The sequence below is a fragment of the Phocoena phocoena genome, chromosome 15, assembly GCF_963924675.1.
Source record: "Phocoena phocoena chromosome 15, mPhoPho1.1, whole genome shotgun sequence".
In the NCBI taxonomy this organism is placed as follows: Eukaryota; Metazoa; Chordata; class Mammalia; order Artiodactyla; family Phocoenidae; genus Phocoena; species Phocoena phocoena.
Window position 1 is genome coordinate 4,863,491 of NC_089233.1, and position 15,301 is coordinate 4,878,791.

The 15,301-nt window shown below is 43.4% G+C and overlaps 1 protein-coding gene and 1 pseudogene across 2 annotated transcripts in view; one reads left to right on the forward strand and one right to left on the reverse strand.

Annotated features, from left to right (window-relative positions):
* Window positions 1-3,406: 3,406 nt before the first annotated feature.
* LOC136134898 (large ribosomal subunit protein uL6 pseudogene) lies at window positions 3,407-3,987 on the reverse strand (annotated as a pseudogene).
* Window positions 3,988-9,485: 5,498 nt separating this feature from the next.
* EIF2AK1 (eukaryotic translation initiation factor 2 alpha kinase 1) overlaps window positions 9,486-15,301 on the forward strand; it is a 30,263-nt gene continuing 24,447 nt past the window's right edge. Inside the window, exon 1 of one of the 2 annotated variants that reach the window (XM_065892196.1) lies at window positions 9,486-9,689. In XM_065892196.1, the coding sequence (XP_065748268.1) occupies window positions 9,572-9,689 (118 nt within the window). In that variant the 5' untranslated portion in view covers window positions 9,486-9,571. The remainder of the gene's footprint in view (window positions 9,690-15,301) is intronic. The other variant, XM_065892197.1, reaches the window with a different exon arrangement.

Sequence of the window (15,301 nt, forward strand, 5' to 3'; positions counted from 1 at the left end):
GATGTGCAGGCTCAGTAGTTGTGGCTCATGGGCCCAATTGCTCCATGGTATGTGGGATCTTCCCAGACCAGGGCTCGAACGCATGTCCCCTGCATTGGCAGGCAGATTCTCAACCACTGCGCCACCAGGGAAGCCCCTTTCGCACAGTTTCTGAGGGTCAAGAATCTGAGAGTAGCAAAGCTTAGTGGTCCTAGCTCAGTCTTTCCTGAGGTTGCCATCCAGCAGTTGTCCTGGGCTGCAGTCATTTCAGGGTCCTGCTGGGGAAGAAGAATCTGTTCCAAACACGCTTCTGTGTCGCTGGCAGGCGCAGATGCTCATCACCTGGGCCTTGCTCACAACACGGCAGCGTGTCTCCCGCAGAATGAGAGATGAGGGAGAGAGGCAAGGTGGAAGTCACAGTATCTTTTAAACTCACCTTGGACATCTCAGACCATCAATTCTCCATATGCTAACGGTCATACGAACCAACCTTAGTACGGTGTGAGTGGGGCTTGAAAAGGGTGTGAAGACCAGGAAGCAGAGATCATTGGGGGGCAATCCTGTAGGCCAGCTACCAACGTGTGGTACCCTCTTCCAAACTCTCACTCTCATCTGTCATTACTAGATGCCAACAGGTGGCTGGGGCTGTTGTGGTAAAAATAGAGGAATTAGTGACACGGTAGAATTGGAGACAAACTGGAGAAGACTGGATCCCAATGCGCCACTTGGACAACTTCCTTAACATCAGATGAGTAAGTACTCAGGAAAGATGATAAAATGTATACAACCCCCAGTTGTACACATTATACTAAGCACCTTATTAGTTATCTTCTATAATATAAATATCTGTTTACTGATCCATGCAATTGAGACAGTATCTTCTAACTCCCCACCATACAGATGAGAAATGTCTACCTCTCCCCATCTCATTGCTTCCAAACATGTATGGCTATACCACTGATTCTATTAAGGTTTATAGCACTTACCTCCTGTTGGGCAACCATAATTATTTATGTAACAGGATGATTGATAAAGGTAGCTAGGAGGGACATCCTCTGAGGTTACTGATCTCTCCCGCATAACTGAGAGGTGACTTTGAAGTCCATGTGGATATTGGTGGGAAGGCTTCACATTGCGGGGCTTAGTGATGGGGGGGGTAAAGGAGAGACTGGGTAGGCATTTGTGCACACACACAGACATACACACCTAGATGTACACAGACGCACGCCTACACTGCCCAAAAGAGGGAGTCTTCCTCCGGGATGCCAGCCCCCACTCTGCGATCCCCACCCCTGCCACAAAGAAATTTCCATCTCTTTAGAGAGTTCCTCTTCGCCTCACCATGAAGAAAAAGCTATACTGTCCATGCAATATAGGTGGAGGAGGTGGTGAAGGCCATCTATGCAGCCAATCGCCAATTGTTCAGTTACTGAGATTTCCGTCCTACTTCTTGTGTGACCCTGTCCCTGCTCCAGAAACTGTGACCTTGAGAACAATCTCTGCTCTGTCCCTCCCTCATGAATGCGTAAGTCATGGGTCTTGCTCATCGGCCTGGTCCCAGAGGCTGCCGTGAGAGTGGCACGACTGAAGACTGAAAAGGAAGGCTGGGGTAGCTCTTGAAAGGCCCTGTGGGCCTTACAGAGGACTCTGAATTTTCTTCTAAGTGCAGTGGAAAGGCTGACCCATCACAACAGGTAACCAGTTCTCTTGCCACTCCTGTTTCTTTCTCCTGGTCTCCTTCTTTCTTTGAAACGTACTAAAGTGTTTGTACTTTCTTTCTCTCTCGGGACACCTCCTGGGTCCTAATACTGACGATGCCTTCTTATAATTCAAGTGACAGCTCAAAAGAGGCCTCTTCAGGCAGGTTTCCTCTGGTCCTGAAATCTGATGTGCTTCCTCACCCCCTCCTTTGCCCCACACCCTTCCTATCTCAGTGTCTCACTTGTCTTATGTGTCAACTTGTCTGGGCCATGGTGCCCAGATAGTTGGTCAAACATTATTCTAGATGTTTCTATTAGAGTGTTTTGGGGTGAGATTAACATTTAAATCAGTGGACTTTGAATAAAGCAGCTGGCCCTCCATAATCTAAGTGGGCCTCACCCAAACAGTCGAAGGCCTGAATAGAGCAAAAAGATTGACTTGAACCTTCAGACGCATCAAAACATCATTTCTTCCCTAGGTCTCCAGCATACCAGTGAACTCTGCAAAGTTTGGAGTTGCCAGCCTCCATAATTGCATGAGACAATTTCTTTTTTAAAAAATGTTTTTTGAATTTTATTTTATTTTATTTTATACAGCAGGTTCTTATTAGTTATCTATTTTATACATATTAGTGTATATATGTCAATCCCAATCTCCCAATTCATCATACCATCACCCCCACTCCCTCCCACCACTTCCCCCTCTTCACACATCCCATTCGTTCTTTTTCTCTGGAGAACACTGACTACACAGATTTTGATACCAGGAGTTGTTCTAGAGGAGAGGAAACTTAAGGGTGAGTTTTCTGAGTTGGCTCCGGGCTTTCTGGAATTGGCTCTCTAATTAAATTAGGTTGAAAGACTAGTGACTATTTCTTTTTCCTATCTTTTTTTTTCTTTTTATGTTCCAAATAGGTTTTATTTTTTCTTGCTTATTCCTTGAATAAACCTTACTTTGAAGGACAGCCCACAGATTTTTCTGATAGGCTAGACACATAGTATGTAAGAGAAATCAAACTTGAATGTTATGTTTTGCCCGAGAAATCATAAGGTTGGAGTTTCTATCAAGGAAGAGGTTTACAGGCAATCCTATTGAGTTAAGATAGTCTAGTATGGTAGTGTATCTGAAGCATGACACATGGGATGAAGAGATTATGGAAGGGTTATAAGTTTTTTTTTTAGATATCAAGGCCTAGGACATAGGAGTAAATGGCTGAAATTAGGGTAAAACTGAGAGAACCTTGGGCCACAGGAACTATGTTTATCACGAATATAAATTAACTCCATCTTCTAATTTTCCTAAGTCTTACTAAGACTGTATCACTTCTCAGCTGCTTTTTCACACAAAGTTACTGTGACTCAGGCACTTGCCTCACAAATATTCAAATTCATGCCTCTGCAAAATTACTGATACCTTCAGGACATCTCTCAAAGTTCTTCATCCAATAACGAACAACCACAGTACCCATGTTCCTCTTGCCTGAAATACCCTTGCTATTCCTTCAAGCCACTTCTCCCATTAAGTCTTTCTAAAAAAAAAAAACACTCATTCCTTCTGTTATTGTTCTTACCACACTAGAATTTATTTAACTGCTTACTGGCCAAATAGTTGGAAAGGATAATCAGTTTAAGAAAAATTGCCCAAGTCAAAAGAGATTGTATTCATTTAAAAAATATCACATATGAGTCTGGCCTCTTGCAGTTTCTGTAGCTGGATCACTCAGAACTTATTCATCAACCTGTTGAACTGTTCTTTTTTCAGAAACATAGATACCATCCAAAAATGTTCTGATATCCTTGTTTTTAACTGTTGTGGCTTTTGCTGAATCAAGGCAGCTGAATTTGACACAAGTTCAATGTCGTTTCCTTCAAGAATCAACTCATCTTTCCGGGCATGAGATACTGAACAAGCAACACCTGGCCTCATCCGAACCCTGCAGATGTATTTTTCACTCCCAAAATCTTGGATTTCTACAAGAGAACCATTTTCCTGAATAACAACATGGATGGGTAAATGAGCATACGCAGAACTCGTCTTGTAACTGAAGCCCAGTGTAACACCCTTGATCACGTTCTGTACATGACTACAGATAGTACGAACAGTCACCAGTTCCTTTCTATTCTCCCACCATGTGTCAACCCGGAGCCTCTTCTTTTTCTTTCCAAGGAGACCGAGTTCTCCACTGATGTGATTGAAGTCCCTCTGCTGGGTGCCTCTGGGGCCCTTCACAATAACTGTGCGTCCCTTCAGAGTAATGTCGACATTTTCTGGAATGTCGACCGTCTGATTGCTGAGAATGGTCTTCATTCTCGCCTCGAAATAGATGCGGCAAAGAGTAGTGACTCTATTTCTAGAGGTACACGGCGTGATGTGGCAAAAGAGATACAGAAAATATCACCACTGGATACTCTTAATCAAACACTTATAAGAAGCAAGGATCTGGGTGACCTTGTATATGATACCTTTAAACATTTTGTTAAATTAACAAGTATAATGAGATTGACTGGGTGACTCCTAATGTCACTGGACAAAGGGGAAAGAAAAGGATGAGCTTTTACAGATTTGATTTTAACTGACGTGGAAGCTCTGTGTCTGCCTTGAAAGAAGAGATCCTTGGGACTTCCCAAGGATCCAGTCGTCCAGTGGTTAAGACTCCGTGCTTCCAGTGCAGGGGGCATGGGTTCGATACCTGGGCGGGGAAGTAAGATCCTACATCTTATTTACCTGAATGGTTTATCATGAACTGGGTGTTCTTTGACCCAACAAGCCATAAATTTGGGCATGTGCAGAAGCACTGCATCACCAAATGGAAGGGAAATCATGCCCAGGCAGACCCTGAAGGCACACATAATTTACATGAAGAAGTGGCTCAAATGTTCACGGTTCCCACTCCTGCTACAATACCCTCTTTCTCCACGCCTACGAGTATGGCCTTATGGAGAGTTGCCTATGATCAGAGCATATACAAAGGAAGGGAAGACTTGGGCCTGGTTTCCAGATGTTTCTGCAGGGTATGCAGGCACCACCCACAAGTGGGCAGCTGTAGCACCATGGCCCCTCTCTGGGACATCCCTGAAGGACATGGTGAAGGGAAATCCTCCCACAGAGCAGAACTTTGAGCAATGTATCTGGTTATTCATTTTGCTTGTGAGGAGAAGTGGCCAGATGTGATTATACACCGATTCATGGGATGTGGCCAATGGTTTGGTTGTACGGTCAGGGACTTGGAAGGAATGCAAGTCTATAATTGATGACAGGGAAGTCTGGGGAAGAGATATGTGGATACACGTCCCTGGATGGGTGAAAAAGGTGAAGATATTTTCGTCCCAAGTGAATACTCAGCAAAGGATTTTTTTTTTAAAATAAGGCCGCACTGTGTGGCATGTGGGATCTTAGTTCTCTGACCAGGGATTAAACCCTCGCCCCCTGCAGTGGAAGAGTGGTGTCCTAACCACTGGACCTCCAGGGAAGTCCCTCAGCAAAGGATTTTAATAATCAAGTCAATAAGATGAACCATTCTGTGGATACCAGTCAGCCTTTTCCCCCAGTTGCCCCTGTAATCACCCAATGGGCAAAGTGACCATGGTGGCAGGAATGGAGGTTATGGGTGGGCTCAGCAACATGGGCTTCCACTCACCAAGACTACAGCCACTGCTGAGGGCCCAATCAGCCATCAGCCGGGACCAACACTGAACCCCCAATATGGCACCATTCCCTCGGGGTAATCAGCCAGCTACCTGGTGGCAGGTTGATTATATTAGACCACTTCCATCATGGAAGGGGCAGTATTTTGTTCTTACTGGACTAGACACTTACTGTGGGTAGAGGTTTGCCTTCCCTGCATGCAATTATTCTGCCAAAACGACCATCTGGACTTACAGAATGCTTTATCCACTGAAATGGTATTCTACACAGCTTCTGATCAAGGAACTCACTTTCCAGCAAGTGAAGTGTAGCAGTGGATCTATGCTCATGAAATTCTCTGGTCTTACCATGTCCCCTACCTTCCTGAAGCAGCCGGCTTGTCAGAACAGTGAAATGGCCTTTAAAAATGTTGTTTTATTTTATCGAAGTATAGTTGATTTACAGTGTGTGTTAATTTCTGCTGTACAGCAAAGTGATTCAGTTACACATATATGATATATGTGAGTTAATATTTGTATATATATGAGTTAATATTTGTATATATATATGAGTTAATATTTGTAAAAGCACATAGAACTGTGTGCATGAGGCTGACACAGTTCTCAGTAAACATTATTATGCATATAAAATAAGGCTTCTGCAACTTTCACTGTGTTTTAATTAATTAATTAATTAATTTTTGGCCACACTGCATGACTTGCAGGATCTTAGTTCCCTGACCAGGGATTGAACCCATGCCCTTGGCAGTGAAATCGCAGAGTCCTAACCACTGGACCGCCAAGGAATTCCCCACTGTGTTGTTTTAAATGTCCATGATAAGACAAGTATATCTAGTTGATTCATTCTAGCTTTTCTATAATATTTATTTGCATATGTTTATTTCCCTACTGATGGCTATTAGGCTATTTTTGTATTTGTTGTTACAAACAATGTTGCAATAAGTATCTTTATACACATATCCTTAGGCACAGATAGGGGTGTCTAAAGGGAACCAAGAGGGGAATTATTATCTTTAGAATATATTTTAAAATTTATTTATTATTTATTTGGCTGTGCTGGGTCTTAGTTGCGGCACGTGGGATCGAGTTCCCCAACCAGGGATCGAACCCGGGCCCCCTGCATTGGGAGCGTGGAGTCTTAGCCAGGGAAGTCCCCAAGAGGGGAATTAACTACTGGATATTGGGTATGCACCATTTCAGCTTCACTCAATATCCCTAAATAACTCTTTAGCGATGTATGATGGTTCCTTTTCTCCATATCCTCACCAACTCTCGGTATCAAAAACTCCAATTTTTGCAAATGATAGTTTGAAATGATATTTCATTGTTTAACTTACACTTACCTGTAACTAGTGAAATGTTTGTATCTTTTCCTATGTTTATTGGCCATTAGGGGTTCCTTTTTGGTTACCTGTATGTTTAATATTGCATCTTTATATGTATCATGTTTCTATTTATTATTTATTTAATTTTTTTTTTTGCGTTACGCGGACCTCTCACTGTTGTGGCCTCTCCCGTTGCGGAGCACAGGCTCCAGACGCGCAGGCTCAGCGGCCATGGCTCACGGGCCCAGCCGCTCCGCGGCATGTGGGATCCTCCCGGGCTGGGGCATGAACCCGTGTCCCCTGCATCGGCAGGCGGACTCCCAACTACTGCGCCACCAGGGAAGCCCTATTTATTTTTTTATTAATTTGTAGGCAGCCTGGATATATTCTGGATATGGAATAAAAGTTGACTCTCAGGTTTCAGGCTTGGACAAGTGGGTGGATTGTGTGCTAATTTAAATGGATGGAGAAGGGTAGTAGAAAAGAAGTTTTAGGAGGAATATCAAGAGTTCACGTTCGGACAAATTTGAGATGCTTTTAAGCCATCCAAGAGAACAAGTCTGTGTTGCAGAGATACATTTGGGAGTTGTCAGGTTATAGATGGTATGTAAAGTGATAGCGGTGCACGTGGTTATCTCCTGACAGAATTTGGAGTGACATGACAAGAGCCCTACAGAATTACACATTTGGAGAAGGAGGATCCAGAAGGGGATATTGAGATGAAGGGCCAGTAAAATAGAGAAAAACTAAAATTGTGTGATATTATGGAAGCCAAGAGAGGAACGTGCTTTTTTTCTTCCAATTTTTGCCTACATGTGGTTTCATTGCAGGGATGTACCCTAATTGCTCTTCTATTTGGAATTTGGATTATTTCAGTGCTTTTTAAATTATAGATTACACTTTGATGGACATTCTTGTATTTATCTTTTTTAACCACGCTATTTCCTTTGGATATACACCTATATATATAGGCGGAAGGGTATGCTTATTTAAAGCTTTTCACTATAAACTGCAGGTCATCTTCTAGAAAGATTTCTTTCATTCTATTCTGACCAGAAAGAGTTTGTTTTTTTTTTTTCCTCCATTCTGGTGGTGGTGGAAAAGTGGTGAGAACCAGATAATGCATACCAATACTTTTAATGGTTGCAAAGTGTGCCATTGTATTGATATTTGTAATTTATTTAACCAGTTATATTGCCTGTTTGGGGTATTATAATTAGTGTTGCAATTAATAACTTTTTAAGCTAAATCTTTTTGCTCATTCTTTTTTAAAAAATTAATTGATTAATTAATTTTTGGCTGTGTTGGGTCTTCGTTGCGGTGTGCGGGCTTCTCATTGTGGTGGCTTCTCCTGCTGCGGAGCACGGCCTCTAGGCACGCTGGCTTCAGCAGTTGTGGCACTTGGGCTCAGTAGTCGTGGCGCACGGGTTTAGTTGTTCTGTGGCATGTGGGATCTTCCCAGACCAGGGCTCGAACCCATGTCCCCTGCATTGGCAGATGGACTTTTAACCACTGCACCACCAGGGGAGTCCCATCAAATAAAATTCTTTAAAAAAATATTTATTCATTTATTTTGGGGTGCGTTGGGTCTTCGTTGCTGCGCGTGGGCTTTCTCTAGTTGCGGTGAGCAGGGGCCACTCCTCACTGTGGTGCACGGGCTTTTCATTGCAGTGGCCTCTCTTGTTGTGGAGCACGGGCTCTAGGTGCACGGGCTTCAGTAGTTGTGGCACATGGGCTCAGTAGTTGTGGCTTGCAGGCTCTAGAGTGCAGGCTCAGTAGTTGTGGCACACAGGCTTAGATGCTCCGCAGCATGGGGGATCCTCCCAGACTACGGCTCGAACCCGTGTCCCCTGCATTGGCAGGCAGACTCTCAACCACTGTGCCACCAGAGAAGTTCAAATAAAATTCTTAAACAATACCATTTTTGCACATCGCACTGGGGTTGAGGCCCCAAATCTGAAAGGCTTTTTTTTTTTTTGGCCGAGCCACGTTGCTTGCGGGAGCTTAGTTTCCCAACCAGGGATGGAATTTAGGCCAGGGCAGTGAAAGCGCCAAGTCCTAACCACTGGACCGCCAGGGAACTCCCCCAAACGCTTTTTATTCCAGCTATGTTATCTGATCTGCGATCTAAGAATCAACTTCCAACAGCATTGTGTCAGCGACCAAGTCTTCAGAGACATCGCCAGAGGGCAAAGAGGATTTTTGCAGCCAATGGCTTCAAACCACCGTTGGGTCCAGTGTGGCCATGGGATCACTTGGAAAAGCCTGTCTCAGGTTTGTGAAAGTCGTCTCAAAACCAGCGGAATTTTTATTAGGCTGATTCACTCTGGAATCTATTTGGCATTTCCCGTTTTGCTGTGGCCTAACGGTTCACCAAAATACGTTCAGTTCTCCTTGAGACGAGTCTTGCAGATGCTTTTGATTTTTAAAAAAAAAATAAATGACAAATGAACAGTCACCGCTGTATCCGCAAAAAGTAAACATTTGGATCAGCGTCCCTGCAGACATCCGATTCTTACACTAGCACCCGAGTCTTGGCGTGAGAAGTGAGAGCGCTGACTCGTCGGGTGTTCAGGTCTCGAGAATAGTGGGGCTTAACCGCAGGGAGTAAAGGCCGGGGTTGACCCCACGTGGGGGCCACCCAATTCCTCCCGCAACGCCGCGCCAGCCGCCGCCAGCAGAGAAGCCCACCACGCGCCAGCACCTGGCGTGCGCTGACGCTGGACCATCCGCTCTCCTCGAAGGCGAAGAGGCGGGGCGGTGGCATGCGGCAGGGTCCGCCCCCTCAAGCGCCCGGGGGGCGGGCAGGTCTTCCGCCTTCCGAGGGGCTACTTCCGGATCCGGTGGCGGCAGCTGGGAGTAAATAGGGAGGCGGCGCTTGGGTGGCGGGAGGGCTAGCTTGCAGCCCGCGCGCGGCGGGCGATGCTGGGGGGTATCTTGGGGGCCCGAGAGCGCGAGGCGGAGGGCGACGCGGCAGGGGCTGTGCCTGCGCCGCCTGCCATCGACTTCCCGGCCGAGGGCTCGGACCCCAAGTATGATGGTGAGGGACCCGGAATGCGGCGGCGGCGGCCCTCCCCGCCCCCGTCCACCTTCATTCCCGGGGCGGGCAGGTAGCTGCGAGGTTCGGCCCAGGACCTGGACAAATTCGTCTGGATCCGGGCTTGAACCGGGACCCAGCGGTGCCGTATGGGGGCGGCGGGCGGGCCGTCTGGGTTAGGTGAACTCGTGTTGAAACAGGTGTCTGCAGCTCGGTCGATCGTTTACATTTCTGTATTTCCTCTGTGGAGTCGGGGCTGCGGACGTGCTGGACTGTTTTCCAGCACCTGAGCCCCGGGGTGTTGTCGGGCGATGAGCTTGAACTTTGTAAACTACTGGAATGGAACTCTGCAGACCCTATGCGCAGAACAGTTTGGGTTAAGAGTTTTAATTTGTAGCGTCTCTTGTCTTTTGCTTCACTAATCGCGTAGCTAAAGACTTCTCATAGTGAGGCAGTATGGACATCATCCTCTTCGGTTAAAAAAAAAAACGCCCGAGTTTTCTTGAGGCTTTTGGTTTCTAGGAGATAGGGCTAAGTCGGCAAAGTCAGTCAAGTTATTCGTAAAACGAGAGGTACTTACAGCATTGAGTCTAACGAGTTCAGAGTATCTAATGTTTTAATGAAAGTGCAATTGGCTCTTTAGCTGCAACCAGTTGTTTTAGCAAAAAGAAATTTTTTTTTTAATTGAACACGAGCGTGATTTGGAGAACTTTTCCAGACTTGCAGTTGGTATCAGAAGGGAGGGAGGTTTCATGTGGACAGTCTACCCTGTAACATTTGTAGTTGGCTAAGCCCTTGCAGACATCAACATAAGAATTGGGAGTGACCATTACAGCATATAATTATGAGCAGAACTAAGATTAAATAGGGGCCAAAATCGAGAGAGTCTGGTATGTAACGTCTGCTCAGTTTAGATATTGGACAACTAAAAATAGGGGAGTGGGGAAAGCATGTATTTAAAAAGTAAATATATTGATGGTGGTAGTATAGGTATCGATATTCTGTAACCCAGTAGCAACAAATATCCCAAGTTCTCAGAATGTGGTCGTTTTTTTTTTTGCTTAGTGGATGAACACTTAAAAAAAATTGAATTATAGTTAATTTACAATGTTGTGTTAGTTTCAGGTGTATAGCAAAGTGGTTCAGTTATACATATATATTCTTTTTCAGTTTCTTTTCTATTATAGGTTATTACAAGATGTTGAGTATAGTTCCCTGTGCTGTACAGTAGGTCCTTGTTGTTTACCTATTTTATATATAGTAGTGTGTATGGACTTTAATTAATTAATTAATTTTTTGGGTGCGTCGGGTCTTAGTTGCGGCATATGGGATCTTCTTGTTGCGGCACGTGGGCTTCTCTCTAGTTGTGGCGTGTGGGTTTTTTCTCTCCAGTTGTAGCACACAGGCTCCAGGGTTCAGTGGGCTCTAGTTGAGGCACGCGGGCTTAGTTACCCTGCGGCACGTGGGATCTTAGTTCCCTGTCCGAGGATCGAACCCACGTCCCTTGCATTGTAAGGTGGATTCTTTACCACTGGACCATCAGGGAAGTCCCTGTATGGCCACTTTTAAAATAAAATTGTGCCATAAAAAATGAATACATTGGTTCAAGGAGGTTTTTACTATGTGGTAGTTCGAATAGAATGATTACAGAGAATACACGTTAAGTTGAAGGATGAAACAAATATTAACATGTTGTAGGGATTTAAAGGTGCAAGCCGAGTCGAAAAGGTCTTAATTTATTCCTTAAATTCTTTGATTTTCATCCTTATTACTACCTACAATTCTTGATCTTAAAGAGAAACAAAAACAGACTGTGAGGGCGATTTAAGTAGGCCCTTAGCACAGGACAGTTGTAAGCTAACTACTTTTTAATGGGCAAACTGATTTTTTCCGCGTGTCATATTATAGCAGCTCAATGATGCGTAAAGCATTATGTCATAGAAGTCCCAGCGGTAAACAGGCAAGTCTGTCTGTTCTGTAACATTGTGATAAGGTTTTCTGCAAACCGAAGATTATTCTTGAAGGGAGTGATCGTCGATAAGCTTCTAAAAATTTCCTCCTCTGGTTACTAATAATACTGCTGCATTTACGTATTGCCTTTTCTTCCAAAGAAGCCCAGAGTGTCCAGACATACTTTATCTTTTTATATGAAAAGTTAGGTCTGTGAGAAATGTAGTTTCATTTCTAGACTTCAAACAGTAGGTAGACGATTTCTCGACCGTCGTCTGTATTGATGTGAGGAGGTCACTCTGCCCGCCAATGGTAGTGTCAGAAAAGTTGCAACCTAGATATAAGTAACACCTGTGTTCTTTAGCAACTCATCCTGTAGGGAGTCTCCTGGAGCCAACATCAGCCTTTGATCAGAGTTTCTGCATGTTTTTTTTTCCTGTGGAACAGCACAGCGTTAGAAGGAGGGCCGACAGCAAGCCCATTGTCAGACTCATTCATTTGCCTTCTTTCATCTGACACAAATGTTTTTACCTCAGATTAATTCTACAGGTTCTTTAATTTAATAATGGACCATTTGGATCATACTTCCCTCAGGAGGTTGAATCAGTTCATCCCTTTCCTGTTTGTTTTACTCCCCTCCTTCTTGGCAGAATTCTAGAACTCTAATGCACATCGGGTTTAGATACCATTTCCTACTCTTTAATAAGAGAACTTGACCTCACCTTTCCTTTTAGCCACTTAACCTCTTCCTTTTCTCTTGACCAGAACTGTGAAATGGGAAGCTTTTAGCCTCAGCCTTCATTTCCTTTCAGTTTTACTCCTTCCTGCATTTGGGTGTCTGTCCTTTGGTCTTTTTAAAGTTGTCATTTTTTTGATTTGTTAGGTTCAGTTGACTCCACTGAACAACCATTCTTTTTTGTTTTTTATTAAAAAGTAGATTTTCTCATTGTAGAAAATAGGAGAGTATAAAAATAGGAAAGTGTAGGGTTTCCCTGGTGGCGCAGTGGTTGAGAGTCCGCCTGCCGATGCAGGGGACACGGGTTCGTGCCCCGGCCCGGGAAGATCCCACGTGCCGCGGAGAGGCTGGGCCCGTGAGCCATGGCCGCTGAGCCTGCGCGTCCGGAGCCTGTGCTCCGCAACGCGAGAGGCCACAACAGTGAGAGGCCCGCGTACCGCAAAAAAAAAAAAAAAAAAAATAGGAAAGTGTAGAAGCAGAAAACCCTCCCAAAAAAATCTCACCACTGTTGACAATTCAGTACTTAAAAATTTTTTTCACGTTACAGAGTATGTTAAAACTGTGGAAAAGCATGAAGAAGAAAATTAGGAAAACCATAATCTCATTGCCCAGAGATTACTGTTTGTCATTTAAATATACAAACATTGCATTTTGGCTTAGCTAGAGACAATTTTTTGGGTGAATTTTGCACTTAAAACTGTTTGTCAAAGAAAGGTATTCTGAATGGATTCAAGATTTCTGTCTGATTTCGTCGTCCAGATAAGATAAAAATTTAGAGAAGTCATGTGCAAAATTTAAAGGCATAAAGGAAGAAGAGGGGAAAGTGTATATATTCACATCTCTGAGGAGAACTCACTGCTAATAATTTGGTGTATTCATTTGCAAATATTTCCTGAGAGTTGCTGTATGCCAGGTAGATGCCTAGATATTAAGGATCAAACAGGCAGACTATAAAACAGCTGCTCACTGTAATTTCTTTTTGTAGCCTCTTTCATTGAAAACACAGGGGGCAGAGATTTCGGTCTGTTTCCATTCTTTTTTTGTGTGTGTACATTTATATAGATATAGAATAAATATATTTTAAAATCGTGATTGTAAAAGTTTTATGTTGCTTTTTATTTTTTATTTTTATTTTTTGGCCATGCCTTGCGGCTTGTGGGATCTTAGTTCCCCGACCAGGGGTTGAACCCAGGCCCCGGTAGTGAAAGCTCAGAGTCCTAACCACTGGACCACCAGGGAATTACCTTATGTTGCTTTTTAAATGTGAACTTCTATTAGCATTTTCTTGTGACAAATTAGTCTTTAAGAACGTTATTTTAAGACCATCACATTCTGTACCATCATTTATTTAATCTTCGCTGTATTGGTGGAAAACAGATTTATCTTTTTTTTTACCATTAGAAATAATGATGGGTTTGACATGTGTATACATAAATCTTTGTTAATATCTGATTATTTCTTTAGAATAGACCCACAGAAGTAGGATTTGTTGGGTCAAAGAAAAATATTAAAAACAGTTTTGATATGTTTTGCTAAAATGATAACCAGAAAAGTTGCATTGGTTTGTATGAAGCTATTTCCCTCAGCGTCATTAGTGTTACTGTCTATGGCCTGCTTCTTTGACTTGATACAGGATTATTTATGATTATCTTTCTATACACCATCATTTATAACAGCTACATAGTATTCTATTATATGTGTATAACTTGTTTAACAAATTTTTAATACTTTGTTATCCTGAACACCTTGTACATGTATATTTGTTGTGCTTTGTTTAATTATTTCCTTGGTTTACATTTCCAAAAGTAAAGTTTTGCACACGTGAAATTCTACAGTGTATTGTCAAAGGTTGCAAACACCCCCTTGTGTTTGAAAGTGTCTAGTTTTCTGTGCCCTTAACAATACCAAGGAGTCCAGGCTTTAAATAGTTACCAGTCTGATGGCAAACTCTTGTACTGTGGTTATTTTACTATGTATGTCATTACCCACTAGTTTTTTTTTTTTTTTGCGGTACGCGGGCCTCCCGCTGTTGTGGCCTCTCCCATTGCGGAGCAGCAGGCTCAGGGGCCATGGCTCACGGGCGCAGCCGCTCTGCGGCATGTGGGATCTTCCCGAACCAGGGCACGAACCCTTGTCCCCTGCATCGGCAGGCGGACTCTCAACCACTGCGCCACCAGGGAAGCCCTACCCACTAGTTTTGTTAAGCCTATTTGAATTTTAATTGTGCTTCATTTTCTTACTAGCTTGTAAGAGTGCTATATAAATTTTATTCCCGTTTTCTTGTCATGTACAGTAAAGGTATCTGTACTGTATCTGATTTTGTGGTTCATATTTTAACTTTAAGATGTCTTTACATAGAGAAGTTTTTACATGGCCACGTTTTCCATTTTTCTTTCTCATATTCAGGCAATAAGTATTCATTTAAAATGAATAGCACATCTCCATTTATGCAGGTCTTTTTTGGGCCACCTACAGGTCGGAGAGGTGAATTGGTGAATGAGGTCTCGATTTCAAAACCTCTCTTCCAGGACCTTTAGTAGTTGATGGAGAAGCGTGGAATAAAATGTTTGGACTGGGGCTGATTTGAGAAGGTGTAGGATACCTGGGCTCTGTCTCCACAGGGCATTTCCAGCTGGGTCAGCGGATCCTGAGTTTGAGCTCATCTTTCCTCCAACAGCCCCTCTTACCAGTTTTCACTCTTGTTAAACCTCTCCTTCCTCTCATTCCTAGTGTTTTAAATCCTGACCCATCCATTTCTTTCTTGGTATCCCTGGGACCTGTCCTTTCCTCCACGTTTCTGTCACTTACCTGCTTTATAGGCTCACCCTGACTTCTCGTTGACTCTTTTTTTTTTTAATTTATTTTATTTTATTTTTTAAGTTCATTTTTGGCTGTGTTGGGTCTTCATTGCTGCGCGCAGGCTTTCTCT